Source organism: Apium graveolens, chromosome 11 (assembly GCF_009905375.1).
Source record: "Apium graveolens cultivar Ventura chromosome 11, ASM990537v1, whole genome shotgun sequence".
Taxonomy (NCBI): domain Eukaryota; kingdom Viridiplantae; phylum Streptophyta; class Magnoliopsida; order Apiales; family Apiaceae; genus Apium; species Apium graveolens.
The window spans coordinates 202,203,072-202,216,063 of NC_133657.1; the positions used below are offsets into that span (position 1 = coordinate 202,203,072).

General features: G+C 42.3%; 1 protein-coding gene across 1 annotated transcript; it reads left to right on the forward strand.

Annotated features, from left to right (window-relative positions):
• The first annotated feature begins 10,128 nt into the window (after positions 1-10,128).
• Positions 10,129-10,785, forward strand: LOC141696522 (uncharacterized). Its single transcript, XM_074500652.1, has one exon. It carries the CDS (start codon positions 10,129-10,131, stop codon positions 10,783-10,785), a length of 657 nt encoding a protein of 218 aa, XP_074356753.1.
• The last annotated feature ends 2,207 nt before the right edge of the window (positions 10,786-12,992 follow it).

A 12,992-nucleotide genomic window follows, 5' to 3' on the forward strand; every position in this document is an offset into this window, starting at 1 on the left:
TTATAGGGCCGAGGCTCCAGGCCCAAATGATAGGGCCTGCTACCCAAAACCTGGGGCCATTCGGGTCTATAAGGAAACCTTCTATGCTGGTTTTCACCTACCTCCTCATCCCTTTATTTTTCGCCTTTTGACTGAGGCCCGAGTCTGTCCGACCCAACTCACACCCAACTCTTGGCGTTTTATTCACTGTTATATGGCCCAATCTCGTAAACACGGTTTTGAGCCAAATGTTTGTGTCTTTCGTTATTTATTTAAATTTGTAAATGCTTCTGAGGACCAAGGATGGGTCAAAATAGTTCATAGATCCTTGGCTCGTTCCTGCTTTATTTCTGGCACCAATCCCGACTCGTATCCAACATGGAAGAGTGAGTGGTTTTATGTATTTCTGGATTCCGAGGAGGGTTGGGACCATTTTTTCAGGCCCAACTTCTCAAAAAGTATAGACGGGTCTTTAAGAGACCTAAAATTGGGGATAGATGAGGATGCGGCCATCAAGGCCATTACTGCTGATAACTTGCACCATTGCGCTCTCATCCTTTCAGAGGGTAATTTGCAAGGTTTAGGTCTAAGTGACCTTGGTCCCGAGGGTATTTCTTTCCCCTTTTTGTTCCATTTTCTCCATTCTCTATTTGTCCTTTTTCTTACGTGCTCGTATTTGCCTGCAGCTAGGGCCGCTTTGGACACGATCTTCAAGAAGCGGGAGGCCCGTGTCGCCAAGGGCTCTGCTGTTGAGACCCACCGCGACAAGCGGGTTAGGATTGGTGACGGCCCTTCAGTCACAGTTCAGGAGGCCATCCCTACCTTTTTATCCCAGAGGCCTCCTAGCCTTGATGAAGATACCTCTCCCTTTACCGTCACTTGGGGCCTTCAGAGGAGGGACACGGTAGTAGGGAGTTCCGAGGCTGCCGCCGTTTGGTCTCAGAGTGTGATCACGCCTCGTGACAGGGCTGAGATCGTAGAGTCTTCTGATGACCTACAGATTGAGCGTCTTGGTGCTCAGGCCGTGGCTTCTGTAAGTCTCTTCCTTTTTTAACTGTTTTTTTTTAATTACTTACTGTACTTTGATATGTTCGTGCAGATGAATACCTATCTCCAGGCTGCCCTTCACAATTTGAAGGATGTAAGGACCAGCCTAACTATTGCTGAGAGGGACAGGGATAGGTACCTCAAGGCTTCCGAGGCCAACTTCACTCGTTTCCGTGAGGTAGAAAAGGAGCTGGCGGATGAGAAGGAGAAAGTTCGTAAGCTGGAGCTGGATGCTCAAAGGGCCCGAGCTGAGGTGATAGCTGAGTATAAGGCATCTAAGGACTTTTAGGATGTCCTAAATGCTGAGTACGATGCTAACTTCCCGGAGACCTTTTCTAGCTGTTGGGAGCAGATAGTAGAGGAGATTGGGAAGAAGATTCCGGAGGTGACTCTCACTGCCTATCCAGTCCCTGATATTCCTGGGAAAGAGCCTCTTCTTGATGATATCCCTTTTTCTCCTATTCTTGCTTCTTCTGCTGAGGCCGCAGCTGTTTCTCCTCGAGGTACTGATCCTGTTCCAGTTCCTTCTTCTGCTGCCGATGAAGGAAACATCGATGATGACTTCTTCAAGGATCTTTGAGTATTTTGTTTTTCTTGTTTGGCCCATTGCGGCTTTCTATGTATTGACTTAATCATATTCAGAACTTATTACCCTTCGGGGCTTATATTTTATATGTTGCTTTTCTTGCCTCTTTCTGTTTTGACTTTACAATCTTAATATGCATTTGAATCTTAAACATCCTTGGATTGAAATAATTTCAAACTCTTTAATATGAAGTCTGGTTTTTCAAAACCTTATATAGCATGGGTTCGACCCTAACCAATAATAACTAGACAATGTAAATTCTACTGGAATATAAAATCCTACGCAAGCAAAGCTTCCAGGTGCTTTTAAACCTACTTGTCACAATGACAAGTGAGAATCGTACTTCGCCTATCTTACACGTAGTAAACCTTCAGGTTTTGTGCTTGCCAGGTCCTCGGGACTTCAAAACCATCCATAGTTTCCAGCTTGTAGGTTCCTCTACCCTGAACGCTCTTGACTCTGTACGGCCCTTCCCAATTTGGGGCTAGCTTTCCTTTCTGTCCGACACCAGAAGCCTCTATTTTTCTCAAGACTAGATCACCTTGTTTGAAAAACCTCTCTTTAACCTTTAGGTTGTAGTAGAACGAAGCCTTTTTCTGATACTCTACTATCTTTGCATGTGCCTTATCTCGCACTTCATCAATTAAGTCCAGCGCCAACCTTTGCCCTTCCTCATTTTCCCCAGCATTGAAAGCTTGAATTCTTAGAGAAAAATGTGATATCTCCACGGGAACCACTGCTTCTGCCCCATATGCCAACATGAAGGGAGTTGCTCCAGTCGTGACTCTACAGGTAGTCCTATAGGTCCATAGTATTGGAAGTATCTCATCCACCCAATTATTTCTTGACTTCTCGATCCTCTTCCGTAGTCCATCCAGGATTATCCGATTTGCTACCTCCGCTTGCCCATTGGCTTGCGGGTAAGCCACAGAGGTGAACCGTAACTCAATTTCATTTTCTTCACAATACTTCTTGAATTTCTCATTGTTGAATTGTGTTCCATTGTCAGTGACGAGGATACGGGGAATCCCATATCGGCACATAATGTTTTCCCACAGGAATTGTGCAACCTGCTTAGTTGTGATTTTGGCCAAGGGCTTGGCTTCAATCCACTTAGTAAAATAATCAATGGCTACAATCAGAAACTTCCTTTGTGCTGTGGCCATAGGGAAAGGCCCTAGAATATCCATCCCCCACATAGCAAAGGGGATTGGGGAGTTGATAGAGGTCAGCATCTCGGGGGGTTGTCTAACAACTGGTGCATGCTTCTGACAGCGATCACACTTCTTCACATATTCTTTGGCATCAGCCATCATTTCTGGCCAATAGAAGCCTAAACGGGTTATCTTATGAGCCAAGGCCCTGCCCCCCAGGTGTTGCCCACAAATACCTTCATGCACTTCCTCAAGAGCCAAGTGTGCCTCATCGGGCCTGAGACACCTTAAGTAAGGAACCATGAAAGATCTTTTATACAGAATCCCATCTATCAAAGAGTACCTTAGCGCTCGAATAGTTAACTTCCGTGCTTCAGTTGCATCACTTGGCAACCAACCGGTCTGAATGTGAGCCTTGATGGGATCAATCCATGACGTCCCCAGGCCTATGGGAGCCACAAGCTTAACATCTATGCTTCGTGTCTTCAATACACGGAAGTATACACTTCCTGAACTTTCTTCTATCTCAGATGAAGCAAACTTTGATAGCGCATCTGCCTTAGCATTTTCTTCCCTTGGAATGTGTTCAACATGGCATTCATTAAATTGAGTCATCACAGCCGTTACTAGGCGTACATACTTAGCCATCGTATCATCCCTTACCTCAAATTCTCCCTTTACCTGGGATATGATAAGCTTTGAGTCTCCACGGACCTTTAAGTTTTTGACTCTAAGTGTCCCAGCTAGACCAAGGCCAGCTATCAGGGCTTCATATTCTGCCTCATTATTTGTGGTTGGGAAGTCTAGCTTCATAGCATACTCAATTAAAAACCCATCAGGGCTTTGCAAAACCAACCCTGCTCCACTGGAGTTTGTTTTTGATGCTCCATCAAAATAGAGAACCCAATACTCTTTATCATCCTTCTCTTTGCTTTCATTATCGACTCCCTTGTCTTGCGGTATGGCATCTTCCTGCCCCCCGACTTCTTGGTTGGGTATGGTACATTCCACCACGAAGTCAGCTAGTGCCTGGGCTTTTATGGCCGTACGTGGCTTATACTTGAGATCGAACTCTCCCAACTCTATTGCCCACTTAATCAATCTCCCACTTGCCTTGGGACTGTGAATGATATTTCTCAGTGGCTGATTCGTTAGCACCTCAATCCGATGAGCCTGAAAGTAAGGACGCAGTTTTCTTGAAGCCATTACCAAGGCTAGAGCGAATTTCTCAATAGTTGAATAATTCAACTCAGCGCCATGCAAAATTTTGCTGACATAGTATAAGGGTTTCTGGACCTTCAGTTCCTCCTTAACCAACACCGCGCTCAAGGCGCTCTCTGAAACAGCCAAGTACAAGAATAAAACTTCATTCAGAACTGGCTTGGCCAACAACGGGGCCTGGCCCATATACTTCTTTAACTCTTCAAATGCCTTCTGATTTTCCTCACTCCATACAAAGCCTTTGATGCTCTTTAGTGACTTGAAAAATGACAAGCACTTGTCTCCTGACTTGGAGATGAATCGTCCTAGCGCAGCAACCCTTCCTGTAAGCTTCTGAACATCCTTGATGGTTTTTGGTGGTTCCATGTCCAGGATCGCCTTTATTTTATCGGGGTTAGCCTCAATTCCTCTTTTTGAGACCATCAATCCCAAGAATTTTCCAGATCCTACTCCGAAAGCACACTTCGTAGGATTCAACATCATCTTGTGGTACCTCAGGACCTCAAAAGCTTCCCTTAAATGGGCTATATGATCAGTCTTTACTAGACTCTTGACTAACATGTCATCAACATAAACTTCCATAGTCTTACCAATAAGATCCTTAAAAATTTTATTCACCAACCTTTGATAGGTGGCTCCTGCATTCTTGAGACCAAACGCCATAACAAGATAACAATAAACACCAAAGTCAGTGATAAATGATACCTTTGGAATGTCATCCTTATGCATTTTGATCTGGTTGTATCCGCTAAATCCATCCATGAAACTCAGCATCTCATGTCCAGCAGTGGCATCAATCAAAGTATCAATTCTAGGCAGCAGAAAACAGTCTTTGGGGCATGCATCATTCAAATCAGTGAAGTCTATACACATCCTCCACTTTCCATTAGCCTTCTTCACCATTACAGGGTTTGCTAACCACTCCGGAAATTGAATCTCCTCAATGAAACTAGCCTCTAAGAGCTTTTCTACTTCCTGTTTTATAGCCTCTTGTCTTTCCGGGGCAAAATTTCTTTTCTTTTGTTTCACTGTCTTCCGGCTTGGATCCACGTTTAGCTTGTGAGTAATTAACTCCGGGTCTATGCCTGGCATATCAGCTGCTGACCATGCAAACACATCACTATTTTCTTACAAAAATTTCACTAACTTCCCTCTAAGGGGCTCCTCTAATGTGGCTCCAATGAAAGTCATCCTCTCAGGATTCTTGGGGTCTAAAGGAACCGAAACCAATTCTTCTGCTAGCCTTCCTCTATCCTCATCATTTTCTCGAACATCCATATCTTCAATAGGAAGAACCTGCCCCCCGACTCCATCTGCCCTCAAAGAGGCCACATAACAGCTTCTAGCCATTTTTTGATCTCCTCTCTCTTCTCCAATCCCGTTTCGGGTGGGAAACTTCATAACTGAATGGTAGGAAGAGGGGACTGCCTTGAAGGCATGTATCCCTGTTCTCCCCATGATAGCATTATAAGTTGAACTAGCCTTTACCACCACGAAATCCAGCATCTGCGTTGCTTGCCTTGGCTCCGTACCTATGGTGGTTGGCAATTTGATTATCCCTTCCACAGGACATTCTACTCCAGCAAATCCATATATCGGTATGTCGGTTGGTGTCAACTGGGAGTCGTTATACCCCATCCTTAGAAAGGTGTCGTGGAGCAAGATATCCACAGAAGCACCATTATCCACAAGGACCCTCTTAACCGGGCTATTTCCTATTATCGGTGTTTTGACGAGCGGGTCGTCATGGGGAAACTTCACGCCCTCTAGGTCAGAATCATCAAAAGCCAATGTTACTTCTGTCCTGGCCCTCTTCGGGGCTTCGCCAACAATATGCATAACCTCCCTGGTGTATGCCTTTCTGGAATTTTTGGACAATCCAGCAGCAGTTGGACCTCCAAAGATCGTGTTTATCACAGGTCCTCGAGGGCGTCGTGGTCCTCCAAAAATTGCATTTATAACCGGCCCTCTAGGTTGGGGATTCCGCCCCTGATCGTCTTGGTCCCTCCTACGATCTTCAAAGTTCTTCCTTCCATTATTGTTTCTGTCCCCTCCATCTCCAGTATACTTGTTCAACTTCCCTTTTCGAATCAAAAACTCAATTTCATCTTTCAATTGCCTACACTCATCGGTGTCATGGCCAACATCCTTGTGAAACCTGCAATACTTGCTCTTATCTAACTTGGCGGGATCAACCTTCAAGGGCTTAGGCCAGCGAATATCTCTATCTTTCTCAATCTCCATCAAAATCTGACTTCTAGGAGGACTCAGTTTAGCATATTCAGTGAACTTTTGCCCAGGTCCTCCCTTCTTGGGGGTTGAATCAGGGTTTTGTTCGGTTCTAGGATATTTGTCCTTAGCGATATACTCCAGATCAGTTTTTCGCTTCTTGCCTCCAGTGGGCTCATTACTTACTACGGTCTTCCTCATGCTTTCTTCAACCTTGATATACTTCCCTGCCCTCTCTTGGAGTTGCAACATGTTTTCAGGGGGTCGTTTGGCCAAGGACATCTTGAAAAACTCATCCCTAGTTCCTTGTTGCAGTGCTATCATGGCTACCTTATCATCAAGGTCTGGGACTTTTAAAGCCTCCTTTGTAAAACGATTCAGGTAATCCCTCAAGGATTCCTTAGCTCCCTGCACAAGACTCATAAGAGATGCTGAACTTTTCTCATGGACTCTTCCACTGATGAATTGCTTAATAAAAGCCTGACTTAATTCTCTGAATGATCCAATAGAGTTTGGGGGCAAGCGACTGTACCATCTTTGAGCCATACCCGACAGGGTTTGAGGGAAGGCCCGACACTTTATAGCATCATTCACGGGTTGCAGCAGCAGTGCATTAGCAAATGTCCTAACATGATTAGCGGGGTCACCCATGCCATCATAGGCTTTGATAGTGGGCATCTTGAATTTTCTTGAAATATGGGCATTCATTATTTCTTCTGTGAAAGGTGGAGTTGGATCATCAGGATCTCCAAGGGGAAGGAGATTGCTTGGATCAGTTCTTGGGACAGCAGCCCTTCTTCTTACCGGACCATCCAGGTCTATGATAGGAGGAGGATTTCTCCCCCTAGGAGGTATGTGGGGTCTGGTGGCCTGGTGAGCCTCCAAATCATGCCTCAGCCTTTGGATTTCAGCCTCATGAGCCCTGATCCTTTCCTGCACTTCTTGGGGATTCGCCCCTGGGGTGCTTTGGGGGCGTTGCCTTCCATCGGCCATTGGCTCTTTTCCAGGACGCCTCCTTCTCGGGGCCACTTCATCATCCGAAGATTCGGAGTCTCTCTCAGTGTATGGACCAGAAAATTCCCGATCCTCAGGGATAGGACCCAAACCTCGTATATAGGGGGGCGACCGCCCTCGTGCTTCGCTTCGCCCAGCATATCCGCTTCCTCCAACCTCAGGGTGAAGGGGCATCTCATAAGGGGGGTTAGTAGTAACAATAGTTGAATATTCATACCCGACGGGTCGAGAATTCACAGGTATATGTATTTGTTGAACTTGAGGATTCGTACCTTGAATCGGGGGAGTTGTCCCTTGTAGCTGGGGTTGAGTTGCCCCTGTCTGGGCTTCCTCCTGAGTAGATGCATAAGTTGAATGGGGAGGAACCTCCACGGTTGATGAAATCACCTGGGTTGATGTTCCTTCCTCTAGAGCTCCAATTGTTCTCCGTGTTCTCGCCATGGTTGTTGTTGTGTTTCCCACAGACGGCGCCAAATATTATGGATAAAAAAACTAAGGTTATTATTTGTTGTATTTATTACTAAGATTCGGGAGCTCAAGGCCTTTAATGGCTGCTCTCGTGTATCGTAGCTTAATTCTGCCTTTACGAGATGCCTACGTATCTCTGTGAATTAGAGAATCAAGCCAAAAAACGTAGTTCTGATTTGTGGGGTGAGGCCCCTTATATAGATGTTGGGAGTCCTTGAATTGGACTTGGTATAGGAGACCTGGTGGGCAAGTCTCATAATTAGAATAGAGTTAGGAGTCCTAGGAAGTAGGAAGCTGATTCCTTATCCTTTTAGGTCCCCTTGAGGCTAATCTATAAGGATTTATATCCTTATCGGGACTCTTCTCAATAGCTGATTTTTCCCTTATTAATTAATTACGAAATTAATTAATAATCAGGGCTTTTGGGCCTTTTTTATTCCACCAGGCCTGATCTGGTCCATCAGGCTTAACCTTTCTGGTCTGAATATCATACATCTTCTTATTGGGCCTAGCAGCCCATTAATTATAAAATCAGGACTTATTTATCCCTATCAAGTAGAATCTATTAGGGAAGGTCTAACAGAATTATATAAAACTAGTCAATGTGCCCGCTAGGCTACGGCATGATAAAATATAATAAAATTTTATAGATAATAAATATAATAATTAAATGGTTTGTGAGGTATTCAATTAAATATATTAACTTTAAAAGCTTTAAAGTTGTTTTACATTAAAAATTTCCATAAGAAGTACTTTCTCTGTTTTTTAATATATGACGTTTGACTTTCTGGCACACATGTTGAGGAAGTTTGACTAGTTAAAATATTTTTTTTCGAAAAATTCTTTTTGTGAATAAAAGTTTTGAGCTCATATTTTTATTCAAAAAATGAATTTTTTAAAAATAATAATTCTAGCTATGTAGTCAACCCTCCTAAATATATGTGCTATATATTAAAAAACAGAGGGAGTATATCAATAAATGTCACTTAACTTATAGTCATTTCATCATTTATGTTCTTCTTTTACAAAACGATAGAATTTCATAAGGCACTCTTCATGATTGGCAAAGTGTTCAATATGTAAACTTATATCAAGGTGACGGGGATAGAAATGAAATACAACAAATTAGAAATGTTACAACTAATATGCAAACAAAAAATAATTTAGAACACAATATTTGGTCAAAGGTATATTGATACCTTCCAGATCTGCTACACCAATGCATATGTCTCTTCAACTGTTGGGTTGTTTTACAGCATGTTGAAAGGCTCTAATTTATCTTCTTCCTCCCATCTATTAACAAACTATGGAAGAGAATATGGTAGAAAATGAACTAAAAACATGGCCCTATTGAAATGCTAATATCAACATATTATAACATAATCTGGTTATGGATTTCTTGCAAGGAAAAATTATTTTATCAACATATAATCGGAATCAACGTGTAGCTAAATATATGGGTAATTAATCAAACACTTAGAGTGCATAAATTAAAACACAAAATTATATAAAATATTGAAAGGAACTCACCCAGCTCTGTTTAGTAGACTTACAGATGAAGAACAAATCTCCGTGACATAAATTACCCATTATTTGCCTACCTGAAACATCAAAAACATAGATTAATCAAATGAAGAGAGAGAATGAATGAGATAGTGAGTAAAGAAATAGAAAGAGAGAAGTAATTTTTAATCTCAAATTCTGTTGAAATATTCGATGAGATCAATTTCTATCATTTCCCAAAATAATCTGTTGACCTCCTAAAAATCAAGATCACAGATGTTAAGGCTGATCTCTAGGCTTGGCTAATTGACAACCATTCTTTCAATGTCTCATATTGTATTTCCTTGTTTAGCAAAATTGTGTAGGCTATTTATACCCTATACATTGTCTCTGGAATATTAAGAAGAAATAAAAGATTATCGATTCAATTCCTTATCATTCTTCTGATTATCATGGTGAACATGGTATCAGAGCTCAGGCTGGCAGAGGACTCAGGTTCGATCTCTGCCACCCCCAATATTTCTCACAATTTATGAGGGACACGAAAGGCAAAGTTATGCCCCAAAGATGGGCGCCCGTGATCCACTCTTCGACCCATAAATGGGCTTTCGAGTGAGGGGGAGTGTTAGAATAATATAAGATCCTGGAAAGGGCCATTCTCTAACACCTTGAGGTTTTAGAGTAACTGGTTCCTTAACATGGTATCAGAGCAGTGTTTGTGATCCAAAATCCAGTTATGCTCATCATCTACCAAAATCAAAAATCATGTCTGAAGAAAATACCAACAGCCTAGCCATCCAAATTGCCGACCTTCTTAAAAATGGAGTTCAAAATCAAACCCAGATCCAAAATACCAAACCAAATCAATTCGATAGCCTAAAAATTAATCTCAAACTTACAAGCCAAAACTATCCTCTATGGGCTCGGATGATACGAGTTGCCGTGGGGGGGGGGGGGGGGAAATCGAAAGCACTCCTAAACCATCTCACCCAGGAACCACCGAAATCCAGTGATGAAAAATATGAACAGTGGGAACAGGATAATCTGATTGTATTTTCATGGCTCATTCAAAACATTGAGCCGGCACTTGCTAGTAACTTAACAGAGTATCCAACAGCAAAAACGCTGTGGGATGCTCTCACAGTTACATATAGTAGTGGCAAGGATAAGCTTCAAACTTTCGATCTCCATGTCCGAGCAAATGAGTTGAAACAAAATGGCGTACCATTAGATGAATTCTGGATCGTGATGCAGGGCATCTGGGGAGAAATTGAACGAAGAGATCCTAACCCAATGAAATGCTCCACTGACATTGCTGCATACAATACAATCAGGTCAGAAAATAAATTGTTTCAATTCCTCAATGCTCTCGATCGAAAATATGATCTCATAAAAAGGGAAATACTCCGGTGGGATCCAATACCGACAGCCGAAGCCGCATATGCAGCGGTTCGTAAAGAAACAACCCATCAGAATATTCTTGGGGCTACACAACAAGGGGTAGCATCAGGAGTAAATTTGACAGGTGACTTTGATGGGGTAGGGCTCGTTTCGAAGGGCCGCCGGTCAGACCAGGAAATTTAATCTGTCATCACCCCGGATCGATAAAAGCAAGCTCAAATGTGATCATTGTGGTATGATGAAGCACACAAAAGAACAGTGCTTCAGACTTGTGGGGTATCCTGAGTGGTGGGTTGATGGTCAAAAAAAAGGCAGAGATGGTAAGGGAACCGCAGCCGTGGGCAGTCAAGAAACCACCAGTAGTGGTACTGGTAGTAATAACCATCAGAAAGGTACTGGAAGAGAAGGCAGAGGAGCGTGCTTTATGGCAGCAGTGGAAGAAGAAAAGGAGGAAGAAACTGTGACAGGTATAGGTTTTGGAAAAAATGACTCATGGATATTTGATTGTGGAGCCACTGATACAATGACCTATGAGATTTCCGACATGTGCTCAATGTCAAAACCCTGGAAATCTCGGATTCATACCGCAAATGGAGAAATTCTTCAAGTAAAAGGAGGAGGGACTATTCAAGTGTCGCAAGACATGAAATTATCAAACTGTCTTTATGTTCCCTCTTTATCTCATAAATTGTTATCGATTAGTCATGTTACAAAAGAACTAAACTGTGTAGTTCTAATGCATCCTACTTTTTGTATCTTACAGGACATCAGGACGGGGAAGATCATTGGGCGTGGTACTGAGCGCCAAGGGTTATACTATGTGGATGAAGTAGTGACTCAACAAGGAACTGTAATGCTAGCTCATGGATCTACGGATAGGGAGGCTTGGTTATGGCACCGAAGATTGGGACACCCATCCACTGGTTACTTACATCGTTTATTTCCTAAATTATTTTCTACAAATAAAGTCTTGAATTGTGAGACATGTGTTTTAGCCAAGAGTCATAGACATACTTTCAAATCGAATGATACTAAAGTTGATTTTCCTTTCTCATTAATTCATTCAGATGTGTGGGGTCCAGCAAAAGTTGGGGGAGGGGGACAAAATTTTTGTTATTTTTTGTTGTTTATTGACGATTGCACACGCATGACTTGGACTTATCTTTTGAAAAATTAGTCCGAAGTATTCACAAAATTCACAAATTTCTGTGCCATGGTTAAAACCCAATTTAAAAGTGACATACAAATTCTTAAATCTGACAATGGAGGAGAATTTGTAAATACCTCCATGAAAGAGTTTTGCAAAGAAAAGGGAATAATTCATCAAACCTCTTGTGCTCATACACCTGAACAAAACGGGGTATCCGAAAGGAAAAACCGTTTTCTTTTAGAAATAACTCGTGCCCTTATGATTGAATCCCAAGTTCCAAAATTTTTTTGGTCCGAAGCTCTCGTTACCGCAACTTATCTTGTAAGTCGTCTTCCAACAAGAGCTCTTGGTTTGAAAACCCCTCTCCAAGCTCTGTCCAAATTCCATAGACTTCCATCTACACTTACCCTTGAACCTCGTGTCTTTGGATGTTCAGTTTTTGTCCACATACCAAAAACAGAACGTTCCAAAATTGATCCATGTGCTGAAACATGTGTGTTTGTGGGCTATGGAATAAATCAACATGGTTATCGGTGTTACAGTCCGAACAAACATCATATGTTCACCACCATGAACTGTGACTTTCTTGAAACCGAATATTTTTACAATACCCAACACACTGGTCAGGGGGAAAAGGAGTACAATGACACATTGAGTTGGTTGAAATGGATGTCATCATCAGAAGAAATTAATCATATGTCACTACCACAATCCACAGACCCAGGAAACAGTACCACTAATGATGATCTTCCCAACCTATTGTCTAAGGTAAGTAATCCTCAAACTCAAGAGCATGTTGATTCTCCCACTCCTACTCTCTCTGAATTCTCTAGTTCAAACATTATTTGTGAAACACATGAAAATAGTGAATTTCCTGAATCTTCTAACAATAAAACAGAACAGCAGTCATCACAGGTTGAACAAGAGAATCAAACTGAAGTAGAACCAGTTAGATATGAACTCCCTCCAAGAACTAACAGAGGGGTACCTCCAAAAAGATACTCTCCTGAAAAGGAAGCTCGAAGATCTAGATATCCGATGGCAAACATAGCAAAAGGGAATATATCGCCAGAAGTCCAGAATTTTACAACCTCTCTATACTCTGAAGAAATTCCAACTTCCATCGAACAAGCTTTAGAGTCCAGAAAATGGAGAGAGGCAATGGAGACTGAAATGGATGCTTTGAACAAGAACCACACATGGGAAAAATGTATTCTTCCTCAAGGAAAAAAAATTATGG